We start from the raw sequence: 17,260 nt of genomic DNA on the forward strand, positions 1-17,260 counted from the left end.
ATGCTCCCTTACCCTATCCCTTTGACTGCGGAGACCGATCAACATGTTTTCTGCAAAGGTGGAAAGCGATCATACTACAAAGAACCCCACGTTTTTTGTATAATTATTAGAAGTCACTACATAGGAGAGGTACTGCGGCGTAGGGAATAAGTAGGGCTAATTGTCCTCATCATATCTACGGTCTCTGAGATGAGATCGCTAAATCGACCCTTGATAGCCTAACTGCGACGTTAGAGCTTACGATCAGATTCTCTAACAGTTGCAGAAAACTATATTGACGCCTTCGAATTTACTACACAAGTGGCGTCCTAATGCTCGCCCGCCATAGACTTTAACTTAGAAGGGTAAGTACAGAGAGAGATATAGACATATAATAAATGCCTTAATGCTATTATATGTAGTATAGGCTTTGCCTAGTGTAGATGGCGTTCCTCGTTAGGGGGGGGGGGGGGGGCGACTGATGATTGTGGTATTTATAGGATGATTGGCCTTTACGACGTAACGATCAACTTAGCCGCTATTAAAGACGCCTAGACGGAGATTTTGGGGAATCTTGGGGATTTAGGACAAGGCTAGTCAAATTCGGGTTGTTAGTCTATGTTAGGATCACTGGTATTAGATGAATCACTTGGTCACAGAGACCAAAAAGATGCAGCAATGGTAGCCAACGATGCCAAACATCACTAGCATTCACTATACCTATCAGGTCCGTGATATCCTGTCAGCGCGAAGCACTGGTTGCAGGTTTGCATGGTGATGTGAATGAGGCTAAGTTGTTAATAATACGGCTATGCACCGGGCTGAACAGACCAGACGCGCCAGCGGCAGCAAACGCGCAAGATCAGGCAAACGAGCCAGACGTGTCAGCCAGGTGATTTCTACTATACAATTCAGTCACTACCCCGCCCCTCTTCGCGTCTCTCTCCCTCCTCCCTCTTCCTCCTCCTCCCTGTCTTCTCCCTCCTCCTCTCTCAGGCTTCCACGCCACAGACATGGCCGAGGCGATGAGGACATCCCATGGATCCGAAACACCAATTACGAATTCAAACTTCCATTCGGTCCCGCCACACCAGCGGAAGAGCTCACAAAATGGCTTAATGAACGCAACGGCATCGAGGAAGCCCCTCACGTCTACAGTCATCAAGGCAAAAAGACTTGGCTCGGCCTCCTCAGCCACCCTTCTAGGAACTAGGTTAGTCTCAGTCCCGAGGAGCGAGACTCAATACCGTGGCATTGCCAGCCGAACCCCAAGCCTCAACATGGAAAGCACCTTGTTGTGGTTAATCTGAACCCTGCACCAGCATGCGAACAGTCAGAGGCGAATATGCTGCTAGTTAGAACCGCCAGATCGCTTTTCAACTTGGCTCGCAAGCGTGAGTGTAGAGGCATTCGGCTATGGTATTGGACCACGACGGAGCACAGCGAAAGGGATAAATGTCTGCAAAAGTCATTCGAGATGCTGCACAGGTGGTCTCAGATGGGAGACCTGGCATGGCAGGGGCCGGAGGACCCTAGGATGCAGGACTGTGTGGAACTTAAGCGGATATGATGCTGCCGAGGCGGCGACAGGCTACGGACGCCTCTGGCGATACTTTCATAGATGAGACTTGTTAGTTTTTACGCACGGATTGTTCACTGGCATCATCATGCATCCAAAATGCTTACATTATTCTTTCTATTTCGTATTCATGCTCTGCAGGCGTCTCACTGAACCTGCTCCATCTCCGGCCTGCGCGGCTCCAGCCGTTGTCTGACAGCCGGCTCTGCTTTTTTCTGTGTAATTGGCTTCGATTTTGTCAAATCCGCCCTTTTCGAGCTCTTCTCTTTGGCCTCCTTGCTCTCCTTGACCGGCTCTGGCTCTGGTGCCGGCTGCGGCTTCGCCATTGCTTCTTTAGCAAGACGAAGATCCGCCAGGTTCAGTCTAAGGTCGCTGCTATACGGCTCAAACTTGGCAATTACCTGCTCCAATCCAAGACGCATGGCGTCAAGCACTTGGTCCACTTCAGGGCTTTCTCGGCGTCTTGAAGAATCCGTCCAGTGAACGGGAAATCGGGCTTTGAGACCTTCAACCTTCTTGATGATGACGGTAAGTGTGCGGATGATGCTGGGCACATCCCGGTGAACATTGCCGTATTGGTCCTCTGCCAAGCTATGAATGGCAAGTTGGCACAACGCCTGGACGGCATGAACATACACCGTAGGCTCTGCGTATGGCTGGCCTAGAACAGCGGCAGCGAACTCGGTAGCAAAGTCCTGGCGAAAAATACTACCGATCCACTCCAGCCTCAGCAAGTGCGAGGCAGCATGGTCCACGAATGATTGTATGCTCTCCTTTGAGACAGCCTCCTGCTGTTCCTTTGTGAGCACGCGGTCCCGAGTCTGCCTCCAAGTCTTTTTCGCGATGGGGCTAAGCTCAGCCATGGGCGATGAGCCAGGTGACCGGACAATCTGATCCCACGCTTTCTCGACACCAGTGTGTGGGGCGCTGCCTTTGGTGAAGATTTCGTCCTGCCTGGGAGGGGCAGAGACGCGCTGCTTGGGCTCCTGCGGTGCCTGGACAGGTGCGGTTGGAGGTTTACCGTACGCATCAACTCTCTCCTCCATAATTTTCAGTACTGTCATACAAACGGCATATACCTGGGCCCACATCGGGCCGTCTTTGCGATCGATGTCGGCGAAAATGGCCTTTCGTTGGGCCTCAAAGTCCTGCGCAATGATGGCCAGTTCCCACATGGCGAAGCACTAAGCTGTTAGCGGCATACATAATTACATATTTGATACGACATACCTGTACAGATGGCTTTTTGCTCTTCATTCCGTTGAGAAGGCTGCCGTTGGGATCCTTGGACTCTGCACTAAAGGGCTTTCCGGCCTTGAGCGGGGCCTTGGCCATGAAAATGGAAAACGAAGTATTGCCTGCAGCCCAGACGGTGTTGAGCAGTGCGCCGGCGTAGACACAGCGAATCATGAGGAACAAATCGGTAGGCCAGCTGCTCGGCGCAATGTTGGTACGGGGCAGATTGTAAAAGGGCCGGAACAGCATCAGAGCCCAAGACCAGGTAAGCGTTCGGAGCAGCGCATAGTACAACACCACGGCCAGAATAAGTGAGTATGTCGCCTGCTTGATGCAGCCGGCAAACACGGTTGGGAACTGCTGCACGATTCTTTGGGACGACCCGGTGAGAAATCCGCCAGTCTTTGCCTTGACATCTTCCTTCTCGGCGACAGGCTTGACAAAGACTAGCCGGTCGAGGTCAAACTGATAGTGTACAATCGTTTGCATCACGGCACATGTGCCGAGATAGCAGGCGAGGAAGATGGGTCGTTCGTTGAGTCGCGCGCGATCGCCGCTGAAGTACGTGACCCATCGCAGGCCAGAGCTGTCGTTGAGGGACGAGAGATAGACTGGCAAAAAGAGGAAGCTGGAAACGCTGTACCAGAAGAGCGTCTCATATGTCTGGAAGCTAAAGAGCGATGCTTTTAGGGTCTGCGCACCCGATTCAGTTTTGACGCCAACATGGTAGTGTGCGATGCGCAGAATCAGAATCGCAAGTCCGCAAAGAAATATGCATGCTGTTCGGATGCCGGCAGGACCTAGAGGGAACCAGGACCAGAGAACTAGAGAATGATTAGAGCCCGATCGTGGCATGGAATGCGATGGTGTGCCTCACAGGAGCTCCAGGAAGCTAGGGCAAGAGCTTCGAGATAGGCCACCCCAAGCAACAGTGTCGCGGTCGAAGAGAATCGTCTATGAAGAGCCGGCTGTAAAGTGTCCTTGTAAGGAGCTCGTCGGACCGCAGCGGCTGCCATTTTCCACGTCGCATTGCCTAGTCGGCTTGGAACGTCGATAGATGCAGATGTCGGATAGCAAACAGGGTTACAGGTAACTGATTCGATGTACAAAGTCAACAACACGCTAACAAAAAGTCGATGGTTACCAGGGAGGCGCTAAGCTGCAAGGTCACACACTATGAATCACGTGGTGATAGCGTTGCGATGGCGGGCTTGGAGAAATTAGTGGAGAGAGGCCCGCATGATTGGCCGTTGGCAGCCTGGTTACGTAGTGACCCTCGGCGTCATCCAGGCACCACCTTTGGAACTTGCATCTACTCAGCTTAAATTTCACTGATTTGGCGCGCACGATACCCCGACATATAGCATTTGCTTTGATATCCAGCAATGTCCTACGATCGTTCTTCCAGCATGGAGGCCGGCCGGTCCGGCGGCTACAGCGATGACCCTGCTTTCCGCGACCTGCAGTCAGAGCTCAAGGGCAAGCTCCAGACGCTGCTCACCAACAATCGCAAGCTTTCAAACGACCTCACTGTACTCGGCACCAAAAAGGACACACCGCGTCTGCGTGAGCGCGTTCACAACACTCTGGAGAAGACGCGCGAAATCTGCCGCGACATTGGCGAGGGCGTCAAGAAGTTTCAGTCCTGGGAGGACCTCTCGGTACGCCAGGATACAACGGAGCCTCGGGCGTAGGATCGGAACTGACCAATATCTACAGAAGCAGCAAAAATACGAACAGACGAAAATCTCGAGCGACTTCCAGGCTGCGCTGCAGGAATTCCAGGGCCTACAGCGCAAGGCCCTCGACAGGGAACGTGCGTCCGTCTCGGCGGCCCGCGCGGTGCAGGACGGCGGCGAGGCTGCCGGCGACGACGGCGCCCCGCTGGAGCAGCTGCAGCGTCAGGAATTCATCCAGGTCGCGGACCAGGACGACGTTGACTTCCAGGAGGCGCTGATTGTGGAGCGTGAGGAGGAGATTCGCAACATTGAGCAGGGCGTGGGCGACTTGAACGTGCTGTTTCGACAGGTGGCGCACATTGTCAGCGAGCAGGGCGAGTCGCTCAACACGATTGTGGACAATGTCGAAAATGTCCGCGATGACACCAGACAGGCCGATATTGAGAACCGACAGGCGGCACGATACCAAAAGGCAGCCCGCAACAAGAGCTTCTGCCTATTGCTGATCCTTGGCGTCATCATGACTATCGTGCTGCTGGCCATTTTTCTGGGTTAGCGTTAGGTTCTAGCCAGAAGTCATGTACGAGATATAATTTGGGCTTGTACTGCATTTTACTATTTGCGCTGGAGTCTTGGAGTCTTGGTATCATTTGAGGCTGTCATCAAGTCAAAGTCTATCTACTTATACAGTTTTTATTATACACTTATTTCTTTTGAGACGCATCATAGCTCGGTCGGCGGACATAGGAGATGAGCTTCGGCTCAATTGGCTTCCAGTTCAATATCCTCCTTCCCTCCGGAAGAGCTCGCCTGACAAAGTTGACATTGACGAGCTGGAATGCAAAGTTTGCCGCCCAGTACAGAAAGACGGAAGCAGGCAAGTACGTAAAGCAAAGCGGCATCAGCGGCACGAAAATGGTCAATCGTAGCAGACCCCTCAAAAGCCGCTGGCTGGCAATATCGACGGACGGCCGTTCCATGATTGTGTCTCCCCACTGCTTGATGCCCATCCGGCTGAACAGGTTGGCAGCCAGCAGTCCCGAGCAGAGGAATGGCAGGCCCATATACGGATCCGTGGCGATGAGATCTGTAAACCACAGGCAGCCGCCAGTCTGCAGGGACGAATCCAAGGCCGTCGCAGACGCCTTGGCGACGACCTCGCCGCCGGCGCCCGACCCTACTGCTGCTGCCGCGTCGAACATGGAGACGCCAGACAGCCGGCGCAGCGCTTCAGACACGACAACAAACGGCAGCATCGAAGACAGCGGGATGAACTGCTTCCACAAGGGCACGCCCCAGGTCTTGTATAGCCGCTTCCGCGACTTTTCCGTCTCCTTTGCGACGTGCATCTTCTTGCGCTCTAGCGGGCCGGGGAACGGCCTTCCGGCGTGGCGGACCGACCACGCGACGACGAGGGGCTTGATGGCGCTGCGCTTCCGGTCGAGCGACTGCATGTACAGCTGCATCGGCAGGCGCACGCTGAGGTTGATGCCGAGCGCCACAAGCGGGATCGTTAGATACCAGGGCACGCCGGCATTGTGAATGGAGGTAAAGACGTGCGCGGTCGAGTCGACGAGCGGCGTCAGTGCCTCATTGATGAATGTGCGGCGCTGCTGCTGCCGACATGACGATGGTGGTGAGATGGCGAGACGAACGCGGCGGGTGCTGTTGAGGCTAGGCGTCAAAATGCCGCTAATTGGGCGTCGGATATGTGACATGGTGAGCCATTCCCTTGCCCCCGACGTGAAAAGGCTTGGCGTCGCTCGCGGGGGAGTGAGTCTGGTGATGGTCGCAAGCTCACCTGATGAGAGCTGAATGTAGAAATGTTAACCAGGTTGGTTTGCGCAGGCGGTTAGAATTACGGCGGGCCACGAGCTGGCGCCACAGGAGCAGGCGGCTCCAGCCACATGCGCCTGTAGCAGTGCTGGCGGGTCAAATCAGCGATGGACCTGGGGCGTCGTGCAGCGCTCGAGGGCCTGGAGCCGTCTGGGAAAGATCGCCTGCACCTGCTGTAAGATCCCCCCTGTGGCGCTGCCAGGCTGCCATTCGCTGTGGGGCTCGAGACCCTTTTTAACACCTGACGATGACCACCATGGCCAAGTTTCGAGCTCATCTGGACAGCTTTCTCAGCATGTACGCTGCTGTTTCATTTTCTGTTTGCCAGGCATTGGTTTTCTGAGGAATTGCTGCTATTCGTTTTGTCATTTTTTTTTTCTCTTTCGCCCGTCGCTACACCTAGCGCGCATCTATTATTACCTCGCATTCAACTCGACGCCTGTTCACCCCCTTCAACTGTACGCCCCGCCACGTTGGCCGTCCCGTATGCGAAACTCGTAACCGCACGAACACAACATGTCTTCTTCCGAACCAGGAGGTCGCCGCTCGGCCTCGCCGTGGAATGTCGTGATTGCGACTGTTTTTCTCAGCATGGTGCCGTGGATGCTGTTCCTGGGTGTGCCATTCGCCTGGCGCCTGTTTGGTCGCTTCGTTGGCTTCTTGTTCCGCAAGAAGACCGAGGGTCGACGGTCGGTGCTCGTGTCCGCCATGGACGAGGAGAATGAGAAATCTGCGCAGGAGCATGCGAAAAGAAAAAGTAGCTCTAGCGACGAGTGGGAGAAGGTGTCGGGCGGCGCCGAAGACACCGTCGCGGACAAGCTCAAGGACAAGACCAAGAACTGGGACGGTATCATTGGCTTCTTTCACCCCTTCTGGTAGGTGTCGCCAGCATTTCCTATTCGATTGAAACGCAACTAATAATATGCAGCAATGCTGGAGGTGGTGGTGAGCGAGTCCTCTGGGCAGCTATTCGTGCGACCCAGCTCCGTTGGCCCAAGGCCAAGTGCGTCGTTTACACTGGCGACCATGAGGTGACCAAGGCCGACATTATCGCTCGAGTCAAGGTGCGACACCGCGAAAAGCCCTTGGAATTTTACACCACTAACACATGCTTTTAGAGCCGATTCAACATTGACCTGCACCCTCCCACCGTCCAATTCCTCTATCTCACCAAGCGACACTGGGTCCTCTCCGCCACCTGGCCGCACTTTACCCTCGCCGGCCAGTCCCTTGGCTCGCTTATCCTCGGCCTCGACGCCTTCTCGCTGCTCGTCCCGGACATCTTCATCGACACCATGGGCTTCGCCTTTGTTCTCGGTCTGTGCAAGTTCCTCTTCCCCGCGGTGCCCACCGCCGCCTACGTCCACTACCCGACCATCTCGACCGACATGCTCGAGTCGCTCGATCCGGACTCGCCGCTCGGCTCGCGCGGCGTCAACGGCGGCCAGGGTAGCGGCTTCCGCGGCCTCGTCAAGAAAATCTACTGGCACATTTTCGCCCTCGTCTACTGCTGGTTCGGCGCCTCGGTCGACATTGTCATGACCAACTCTACCTGGACCCAGACGCATGTCCAGTCCCTCTGGGGCCCCTACCGCAAAGAAAAGGACGCCAAGAACCCAACCACGGCTGTGTTTCCACCAGTAGCCGTCGAGGAGCTCGAGGAAGCGGTCGACATCTCGGAAGACAGCGAGGAGAATGTCCGACAAAACATTATCCTGTACATTGCGCAGTTTCGCCCCGAAAAGGACCATCGGCTCATCGTGCAGTCGTTTTCCGAGTTTCTCAAGCTCCGCGGCAAGCCCTCGGAGACGTCGACGCTCGTGCTCGTGGGTAGTGTCCGCGACGACCAGGACGCCAAGCGCGTGTACGAGCTGCGCCTCATGTGCAACGAGCTCGGCATCAAGGACCGCGTCGAGTTCCACCTCGACGCCTCGTGGCCCGAGATCCTGCAGTGGCTGTGCAAGGCGTCCATTGGCGTCAACGGCATGTGGAACGAGCACTTTGGCATCGGCGTCGTCGAGTACCAGGCCGCGGGTCTCATTTCCGTCGTCCACGACAGCGGCGGCCCGAAGCTGGACATCGTCGTCCCCATTGATGGACTGGCGACTGGTAAGCTGACCCTCGTCCGCCCTTTAACCCAAACCTGAAAAGTGATGCTAACGTGCTTCATTGCTCTGTAGGCTTCCATGCGTCCACGTCGAGAGACTTTGCCGAGAGCTACCACCGCATCTTTACCATTCCCAACAAGGTGCCGACCCGGCTGCGCGCACGCAAGTCGGCCAGGCGCTTCACAGAGGCCGAGTTTGCCAAGAAGTGGATAGACCAGACGGAGAAGCTCGTCGCCATGGCGAAGTAGATCATTTTGCAGGCATTCGACGGATTGGGCATACATCATGGCCATGTGCTATAGATTTCGCGATACCCCTATTTTTTAATTGCATTTCTCAAGAAGACCCAGAATTCTATTTGCTGTCTGTTTCTATATACTCAATTGTGCTCATCTACTGAAAGGCGTCCGTATGTCCAACCGTGAACCCATAAGCTGCTCCTATTAAACACTGTATCCGGCGCTGTTTTCCTGTCGCGGCTCGCCCACCGCCTCAAACGACCCGTCGTCCCTCCTCTTGATGGCCTGCACCGCGCTGAGCATCGGCCTCGCCACCTTGACCTCGTGGCCCTTGGCCTGCATCGCGGCCGTCGTGCCCTCGAGATCCGGGAAGAAGGACTCGAGCGTCAGCGTGTTGGGCACGAGCTGGTCGTGCAGGCGGCCGAGGCGCAGGGCCTCCCCCATGGTCACGCCGTGCTCGACCGCGTGCCAGAGGCACTGCGCCGTGGCCGAGGTGATGCGCGACCCGCCGGCGGCGCCGACGACGGCGTACACGGTGCCGTTGGGGTAGGTGGCGATGAGGGGCGTCATGGACGACAGCGGGCGCTTGCGCGGGCGGATGTAGTTGGCGCGGGACGGGGCGAAGCCGAACTCGTTGCTGATGCCGGGGATGGAAAAGTCATTCATCTCGTCGTTGCTGTGGCAAGGGTTAGCGGCTGCCGTCTTTGGCTGGAGTGGTGGTACTGAGAGAGACGAACAGGATGATGCCCGAGTTGGGCTCCATGATTTGCGCGCCGAAGTTAATGTTGATGGTCGTCGTCAGCGACACGGCCATGCCCGTGCTATCCAGCGTCACGATGTGCGACGTGCCATGGCTCTCGGGCAGCGCAGCCACGTCCTCCTCGCTCGGAAAGTACTCTCTCGGGTGTTTTGTCTTGTCGTCGCTGATTCCCTCGTGGATGCGGTCAATCGTCTCCTCCGAGAGGAGATCGCTCTCGTACTGCAGAATGTCCCGCTCCTCGACAAACGCCGGGTCGCCGAGGTTGGCGCGGTAGGCAAAGGCGAAGCGCTGCGCCTCGGCGAGGCGATGCACCGTGAGGTTGCGGTCGTCGTGCCAGGCGGACGCGGGATAGCGCTCGAGGACCTTGAGGATCTGCAGGGCGACGGCGCCGCTGGCGGGCGAGGACATGCCGTGCACGTCGAGGCCGCGGTAGCGGACCGACTTGACGGGGCGGTCGGTGACGGTGTAGGTCTCGAGGTCCTCGACGGTGAGGGTGCCGTTGCGGGACTGGACAAAGCTGGCGAGGTTTTCGGCTAGGAACACGTTAGTACAGCATCTTTGAGAGGACACGATATGCCGTACCGATCTCGCCGTGGTAAAAGGCATCGGAGCCTTCATTGGCGATTCTCTCGAGTGTGCTGCAATAGTCAGAAAGAGGTTTCGCAGAGTATAGAATACGGCAACAAACTTGGCAAGATTCTTGCGGGTCATGACCTCGCCTAATTTCAGAAGCTCTCCTGTGATGAAGTCAGTCAGTCTGTGGCGATGTGGCTCTCAGTCTCGACATGCCTTTGGGGGCAAACTCGGCTGCAAAGATGGGATCGTCCAGCAGGTACGTTTTCCCATCCTTGATTGTCGCATTCATCTTGACCACCATGTCCTCCGAAACTAAACACGACATCCTGTTAGCAAACTCATCGTAGACTATTATTCCCGTAGGCTGTGGCAGCCTACCTCGGAAGCCGTGCCGCGCCACGCGGATGGCGCCCTGCATAATATCGCGCCACTCGAGAACCTGTGCCACACCACTGTCAGTCATGCGACTCTTCTCCCCCAAAGGTCATTCGCTCCAAGCAAACGACGCATCGTCCGAAAAAAAAAACTTACGCCGTATTTCTGGTGAATGTACTCCAGGCCGAGAACCTCGCCCGGCACGCCGACGGCCAGACCGCCCGCGATGCTGAGCTGCTCATCATCGCCGTACATGTCCTCAAAGGCCGCCGCCGGGGCCGTCTCGCGGAAGTCTACCGCTTCGTAATTACCCTCGGTGTCGCGGACGAGCGCGAAGCCGCCGCCGCCAATGCCCGAGTGGTACATGCCAATGACGCCAACGCAAAACGTGGTGCCGACCATGGCATCCACGGCGTTGCCCTAGAACCTGGTCAGTAAAGTACCAAAGACGGACCGAGAAAGAAAGGAAGTGAAACATACGCCGGCGGCAATGATGTCCCGTCCAATGGCGCTACATTCGCTGGCTTCGCTGGCGACGGCGCCGCGCGTGCCGTAGCTGTCGTCGGGCGAGAAGATGACCTCCGGTACCGCATAGGCGTTGGCGACGGCGGCGGCGCTTCCGAGGCTGAGCGCGAGCAGCCTCGCGACGTGCCCTTGTGTCTCTGGAGCAGAAATCAATCGCATTAGCATCGGTCCATCCGTGCGCTTTCGCGGCGCAGCTGCACCGAGGGCCAGGGTGGGTTTGGGCGCGCAACTCACTCATCGTTGAATGCTGTCGCGACCGCGGGCGGGTGCCACGTTGATCTCGTCACTGTAGGAGCGGTGTCGGCGCGACGGGTCGTTTGTTCCAGCACGAAATGAGAGTCTCGACAGGATATGCAGCTGGAAAGGGGCAAAGGGCCAGCGTAGATTCAAAGACAAATTGTGAGGGCTGACAAATTTGATCACACGGTGGTCTTGGAGCGGCGTCGAACCGTCGTCGCGGTGGGCCTGGCCTGCCGAACCGGTGGCGGTGGTCCGGGTCGCAGTATCCGGAGCTAGATAAGAGACTGGAGTAGCCCGAGCTGTGTTTTTTTTTTTTGTACGAATGAGTCTTGAGACGAGACTCGTAGGTTGTTCTTTGAAGGAAAAATAACTGTTTTGTTCAACCGCTAGATATAAATACTATCGTGTTCGCTACCCGAGTCAATGTCCCAGTTCAGCCCGCCCACATCTGAGACATGTGCGCTTTCGGCATCAATCAGACGTACGCGACAACAGAGCGCCGCCGATTACATGTGCTGGTTTAATAAGTAGAACACGCGTTTTCATCCGCCATATTTCTCTGCCAGTCCAGCATCATGCAAACAATGGCAAATTTACCATTCGAGTTGGCCTGCGATAGCGGCGTCCGTCCAAGCCTGTCCCGGGCGTGAATATCAGCCTTGCCTGTGGCTAGCAGCATTTCAACGACCGCCTCGCAGCCTCCCGACGCGGCAAACGTGAGCGCCGAGCGGTGATCATCGTCCCGCGCATCCACCTCGATCCCGTCTTGCGCGAGGAGCATGTCGACCAAGGCAGCGTGGCCCCGGGCCGCGGCCAGCATCAGGGCCGTTTGGCCTGGTAGGTGTACCGTGGCGCGGTTGACGTCGACCAGGCCAGTGGCCAGAAGCGCCCGGGCAATGGCCTCGTGACCGTGGTACACGGCGGTTAGGAACGGGGTAAAGCCCAGGTTTGTCCTGCTGGTGATCTCAACGTCGACCCGTCCGGTGTTCAAAAGAAGCTGCGTCACCTCTACGAAGTCGCGACTGGCGGCAATGCCGAGTGCCGCCTCACCAATGCCGCTCACGTAGTCGAGATCAAAATCTCCGATGCTGAGGAGATAGCTTGTGCTCGCTGGGCTGTTACCGCTCACCGAGCTGCACAAAAGACGCGACAGGAGCTCGTCTCGCCACGGATCGATCAGGCCCGACTCTAGCAGCGTCCTGAGCGCAAACGTCCTGCCACGGAATGCCGCATTGAACATGGCCCATTCTATCATGGCGGTACCATAGCGCTCGACCGAGTATGCCGACAGGAGTATCGCCAAGTGCCTGTCAAAGCGGCGGGATACAGCGAACCTCAGCACCTGGTCCAGGCCGTCGGTGTTGTACCTGAGCGCTTTGCGGAGAGTGTCTTCTCCGCCCTGCTGAACCGCCCGGAGAATGGCAATGGTTGGAAGCTCGGCCAGGCTCGCACAAAAAGTTGTGTCCATCGTCTTCCGTGAATATAATATAGGATCAATGCAACTTAAAAAGCGCCGATTTGTCTGGGCGAGCGTGTTCAAGTCATGCTCAGCAGGAACCTCTTTGCCAATCGCAATGATCAGTTCGTCCGGCAAGTGCACCATGGTGGCGGCTTGCTATTAATATGACGAAGAGGTGGCGTATGTCGTAATAATGCTGCTTGTCCTTGTTGAAGAGTCGAAATATGTAGGAGGGAGGCCTGCCTTGTACGACCAGACCAGGCTGCCTACTGCCATCTACTGGTAGCGAGCTGGTAGTGGGCTGGCCTGCTGGCAGCCCAACCGAGCCAGGCGTACCACCACCAGCCGGGCTGTAACATTCTGAGATTTCTTTTCTCTCTAAAAGATCATCTGCACTCAGCAAGCGACTTCATAGCTTTGTCGTCTACCTCATTTAAAAATTGGCCGGATGCGAACACTTTCAGCTGGGGGAGGCGGGAACAAGCGGCTGATTCTCCCCAACCTTCAAGGAGCCCCGTCACTGCCAAGCGCCGACTTCTTCTCCATCAAACTGATACACGTAACACGTCCCGCATAGTTTTATTGAAGACGTAACTTACTGATAATCTGAACATAAGACTGCTTCAAGAAGCACCAAATTCTACTCATCGCAGCTCTGCTTTTCTCTTCTTCTCCCAGTCTAGCATCACCGTGTGAGTCTTGGTCTTTCCCTCCGCCCACGCCCGTGAAAAATGCGTCCGACCATTCTCATCCTTCTCGGATACATCAAACTGCCCCGTCTCCAGCAGCATTCTGACCATCGACCTAGATCCACGTTCTGCGGCGTGCCACAGCAGCCCCCGGCCGTTGTTATCCCGGGTCTTGACATCGATACCTTTGTAGCTCAGCAGCAGCTTGACGACAGCCTTGCGGCCGTTTCTCACGGCACATAACAATGCGCTATTCCCATCCACATCTTTCGCGTTGAGGCCGGCACCGTGCCTGCCAAGCAGCATCGGCACGAGGTCCTTGTCGCCCCATGCCGCAGCATGAATCAGTGGCGTCCGAAGCTTGGCATCTCTGGCGAGGGGGTTAACCTTGACCTTTTTCAAAATCATATTTGCGATGGTTTTTTTGCCTCGAATCACAGCTTTTAGAAGAGCAGTGCTGCCGTCGTTGTTTCGGAGGTCCAAGTCGACGTCTTCCGCGTCAATGAGGAGCTGCGCGATGCCATCGTAACCAGAGAGGACAGCACACGACAGCGGCGTGTCGCCATTCCTGTTCTTCAAGTTGACCTTGCACTTGCCGGTGCTCAGAAGAAACCTGACATTATCTTCCATGCCGACCTCGATGGCCTCTGCCAGTAGAGACCCCTCGCGCGCCTCGACTTGCGCTAGATCCACCTCGCCAGATTCGAGTAGCATTTTAAGAATGGGCACCTTGCTTTTGTAGATGGCGGCCACGACGGTGTAGTGCACTACAGCAGCGTCGTGCTGCGTCAGGGGACAGGCCGCGAGCAGCATGGCGACCGCTTCTTCGTGATCCTCAACCACGGCCGTCGCCAGCGCCATGGCCACGCCCGTCGTTCTGTGCTGGAGCGCTTTGCGGATGGTTCTCAGACACCCGCTCTCAGCCCCACGTAGAAGTGCTATGCTCGGGATCCCTTCGAAAGCAATGTCATGTCGAGTGTGTCTTCCGAGGTCAGGGCGCCAGTCGTCGACCCAAGTGTACAGCATTGGCTCAAGGCAGTGATAAAACCGCTTGTTGGTCTGAGCCAGAGCGTAAGCATGCCAACAGTACGGCAGAAAATCTGCAATCATCAAAACTAGCTCGTTAGGTAGACGTAACATGGCTTTGTCTGCGTAAAAAAGTAGCGGAGGAGATCTAGGTCTATTGTGTTCGATTTGTCGGCGATGTTGGGCGGGGCTAGAATAAGGTGAAGAGGAGCAAACGTTTAACGGGCTGACGGTCGCCAGTCGTTCAGCTATTTAACCAGTAGGTCTAAATTTGTCCGACCATGTATCACGTTGATGTTGTGCCGCTTGAGGGTCAGTGTGTAGCAAACTCCAGCGCCTACGTCCTCGCGGGCAAAACCACTAGAGGTGTTGCACAAGCTTTGGTGTTAGTCCGCTGCCGGCTAATTGATCATGTCATTTCCATCTTGTCCCATCTGCGGAGCAACGAGTATGAAGTAGCAGGCTCCTAGGAGCGTAGAGAGCAAGCTACCACCTGAACCCAGGTAGGCGAGGGCCCAGCAATGTAGAGGCAGACCGGGCACCAAGAGTTCACTGTAGAGACACAGCTAGGCAAGGCTAGGCGACTGTTGACAGGTGCCAACAGCACTAGAAGAACGTTCCTCTGTAGCCTACTATATCTCCCTATATAGGAGCCTTTAGGCTTAGTTAGATGCTTTAATAACTTAATATAATAATCTTCCTATACTCTCCTAGCAACCTATATGACTCATCTTAACAGCGACGGCAGGCTCAGGCAACAGCTGGGAAATGGATATAATGCTCGTGATACAGTAAGATATTTCATTTACTCTGGAAAGACAATCTACGCACGTTTGGGCCGTCGTATTTCTAACCGTTCCTAGCATGAGATTAAGAGTGAGGTAACGGGCCGTCACTGACGAGGCCAAACAATCAGGCCTAGGCCGACCGAGCTACTCGTCGGAGGAATAATGGCACGCATGCTTGCAATATTTATCAAGAGTATTTCTGTGAAACTTTTTTATTCCCCTTGCCGCCTTCTCGATTAATATTGCAGTATTTAATGGCATTACAGCCTTGGCTCCAGGCATCCTATCTGGTGGCCGTGAGCAGTATGCACGCCACAGTCTCATATGTACATTAGCCCCATCTCAGAATTTTTCCCGTAAAAAGGCAGATCATTTACGAAATTTCATGTGGCTCGTCAGGGATTTTCTTTTGTACTACAATTGGGCACCAAATTGAAAGACATATGCATATGTGAAAAGCCTCTTAAAAGATTGATGTCGTTTTACTTAGCTACATACACGTGCTTCTCAAACAACAAAATCACGCTCATTATCGGGCTCCGTGCAGCTTCAGGTGCCCATAACACCAATGGCGATGCTTATAGTGCCTTGCCGTTGGATATGCTCTCGATCCAGTTGGCATCCTTCTTGCCGAGGACCAGAAGAACTCCCGCTAGCTGGGCGAGAACTGGTTCGAGGCTGAGGCCCAGCGCGAGAGGGTTCAGCTTGTCCGTGAGGACTGAATTGCTGGTACACCCGCCCGGTACCAAACCGTTGAAGGCGTCATTGGTAAACTTGAGCGCGTCAACAAGAGCGACAACCTCGGTAGTAATGTGGCCACCGGCGGCGTAGTTAGTGAAGCGCACATCGCCGCCGTAGTCGCACCAGCGCTTAGCCAGGGCCGCACCGGGGGCGTATGGGATCACCTCGTCGTCCTGCGCATGGTAGAGCATAACGGGCGCCGTAGGAGTCTCCTCTTTCTTGGTTCCCATAGTGGTGTCCGAAAAAACGGCGGCCAAATCAGGCTGATATAGAAGGCTCTTGCCAAGGCTCTGAATTTTGGTGTCGAAAATAGACTGACCCGCGAAGTTTATGACGTTCGTGATGACGCACTGGTCGTTGCCGGACGCGAGGATCTCCTTGCCGTGCTCGGTGATAATGTCGTCTATGAGCGGCTGGAGTTGCTTGCCGTAGGCTGAGGGCTTGATGAGGCCAGCAATAGCGCCGGGGAGTAAACCACTAGAAACGGTGCCGTCGACATAGAGAAGGACATCAGTCAAGTTGGCGGGAGTGCCGCCAAGGACCCAGCCTCTGATGTTGAGCTCAGGGGCGTAGGTAGAGTGAAGAGAGGCCGCCCAACCGCCGGCGATAGCGCCACCCGAATAGCCAGCATTAACAATCATGGGGTTCTCATGAAGGCCAATTCTAGAACCATAGTTGACCACGGCGCGCATACTATCGAGGGCGGCCATACCAGAGAGACGACCAGCCGAAAAAGCAGCGTCGGGGCCCTCATAATCGGCCGAGGTGACGGTGTAGCCAGAGAGTAGATAGGCCTGGATGATAAGGAACTCGGCTGACGAGATGAGGTCCGTCTGAATGGCGCCTAATCGGTAGTTATAGCTTGGATTGCAGATGGAGGCGGATGAGTCGTACGCTGTGTTGAAGGAGATGAAGCGGTCGGTCCTGGCGAAAAGCGGCTTAAAGATGGTAGTGACGGTGACGATAGGAGAGCCGTCAATAGCGGCAGTGCGGTAGAGCAGCTGACGCGCATCAACAGGGTCGGGGATCAGGCCGAAGAAAGAACTCAAAATAGACCTCTCACGCAGCACAGTGCCGGGTTCAGACGACTCGAAGCCAGCGGGAGGGGTATAAAACGGGTCGTTGGCCGGGGTGGTGAGACGCTTCTCAATGCGGAGAGCGGACACCAGTGGAAGCAGCGCAGCAAATAGCGAAAGGGACCTCATGGTGATCAAGGCTTGATACTCAATGCAACAACTGGAAGAGAGCGCCTCTGTAGAAGCTTTTGGATCTACCGTGTGGCAACAACTACCAAACCATTTTCGAAAGGGGAGTAGCAGGTTATTAAGTAATAATGTGAGCAAGGTGCTATTGCTGGCTAGACACTCTTGTAGCTAGTCTTGCGAGGATTCATTTTCCTAGAGGTACAGGCACTTGCTCCAAGGT

At 55.4% G+C, this 17,260-nt stretch overlaps 8 protein-coding genes across 8 annotated transcripts; 2 read left to right on the forward strand and 6 right to left on the reverse strand.

Moving 5' to 3' along the window:
- Nucleotides 1-1,473: 1,473 nt before the first annotated feature.
- Nucleotides 1,474-3,810, reverse strand: LMH87_008603 (uncharacterized protein; the record flags this gene model as incomplete). Its single annotated transcript, XM_056201799.1, has 5 exons — nucleotides 1,474-1,591; nucleotides 1,666-1,766; nucleotides 1,960-2,742; nucleotides 2,789-3,618; nucleotides 3,672-3,810. The coding sequence occupies 5 exons, from the start codon at nucleotides 3,808-3,810 to the stop codon at nucleotides 1,474-1,476; spliced, it is 1,971 nt and encodes a 656-aa protein (XP_056056425.1).
- A 369-nt stretch (nucleotides 3,811-4,179) lies between these two features.
- On the forward strand, nucleotides 4,180-5,029 carry LMH87_008604 (uncharacterized protein; the record flags this gene model as incomplete). The annotated part of the gene is made up of 2 exons (XM_056201800.1): nucleotides 4,180-4,455; nucleotides 4,514-5,029. The coding sequence occupies 2 exons, from the start codon at nucleotides 4,180-4,182 to the stop codon at nucleotides 5,027-5,029; spliced, it is 792 nt and encodes a 263-aa protein (XP_056056426.1).
- Nucleotides 5,030-5,177: 148 nt separating this feature from the next.
- LMH87_008605 (uncharacterized protein) lies at nucleotides 5,178-6,191 on the reverse strand (the record flags this gene model as incomplete). Its single annotated transcript, XM_056201801.1, has 1 exon — nucleotides 5,178-6,191. The coding sequence occupies one exon, from the start codon at nucleotides 6,189-6,191 to the stop codon at nucleotides 5,178-5,180; it is 1,014 nt and encodes a 337-aa protein (XP_056056427.1).
- A 634-nt stretch (nucleotides 6,192-6,825) lies between these two features.
- Nucleotides 6,826-8,665, forward strand: LMH87_008606 (uncharacterized protein; the record flags this gene model as incomplete). The annotated part of the gene is made up of 4 exons (XM_056201802.1): nucleotides 6,826-7,184; nucleotides 7,238-7,373; nucleotides 7,428-8,418; nucleotides 8,490-8,665. 4 exons carry the CDS (start codon nucleotides 6,826-6,828, stop codon nucleotides 8,663-8,665), a joined length of 1,662 nt encoding a protein of 553 aa, XP_056056428.1.
- A 195-nt stretch (nucleotides 8,666-8,860) lies between these two features.
- On the reverse strand, nucleotides 8,861-11,130 carry LMH87_008607 (uncharacterized protein; the record flags this gene model as incomplete). Its single annotated transcript, XM_056201803.1, has 9 exons — nucleotides 8,861-9,332; nucleotides 9,394-9,949; nucleotides 9,999-10,054; nucleotides 10,105-10,153; nucleotides 10,206-10,304; nucleotides 10,371-10,431; nucleotides 10,524-10,787; nucleotides 10,848-11,029; nucleotides 11,127-11,130. The coding sequence occupies 9 exons, from the start codon at nucleotides 11,128-11,130 to the stop codon at nucleotides 8,861-8,863; spliced, it is 1,743 nt and encodes a 580-aa protein (XP_056056429.1).
- Nucleotides 11,131-11,652: 522 nt separating this feature from the next.
- On the reverse strand, nucleotides 11,653-12,735 carry LMH87_008608 (uncharacterized protein; the record flags this gene model as incomplete). Its single annotated transcript, XM_056201804.1, has 1 exon — nucleotides 11,653-12,735. One exon carries the CDS (start codon nucleotides 12,733-12,735, stop codon nucleotides 11,653-11,655), a length of 1,083 nt encoding a protein of 360 aa, XP_056056430.1.
- Nucleotides 12,736-13,235: 500 nt separating this feature from the next.
- On the reverse strand, nucleotides 13,236-14,306 carry LMH87_008609 (uncharacterized protein; the record flags this gene model as incomplete). The annotated part of the gene is made up of 1 exon (XM_056201805.1): nucleotides 13,236-14,306. The coding sequence occupies one exon, from the start codon at nucleotides 14,304-14,306 to the stop codon at nucleotides 13,236-13,238; it is 1,071 nt and encodes a 356-aa protein (XP_056056431.1).
- A 1,366-nt stretch (nucleotides 14,307-15,672) lies between these two features.
- Nucleotides 15,673-17,040, reverse strand: LMH87_008610 (uncharacterized protein; the record flags this gene model as incomplete). Its single annotated transcript, XM_056201806.1, has 1 exon — nucleotides 15,673-17,040. The coding sequence occupies one exon, from the start codon at nucleotides 17,038-17,040 to the stop codon at nucleotides 15,673-15,675; it is 1,368 nt and encodes a 455-aa protein (XP_056056432.1).
- Nucleotides 17,041-17,260: the final 220 nt, after the last annotated feature.

This window comes from Akanthomyces muscarius (assembly GCF_028009165.1).
Source record: "Akanthomyces muscarius strain Ve6 chromosome Unknown contig_18, whole genome shotgun sequence".
Taxonomy (NCBI): domain Eukaryota; kingdom Fungi; phylum Ascomycota; class Sordariomycetes; order Hypocreales; family Cordycipitaceae; genus Akanthomyces; species Akanthomyces muscarius.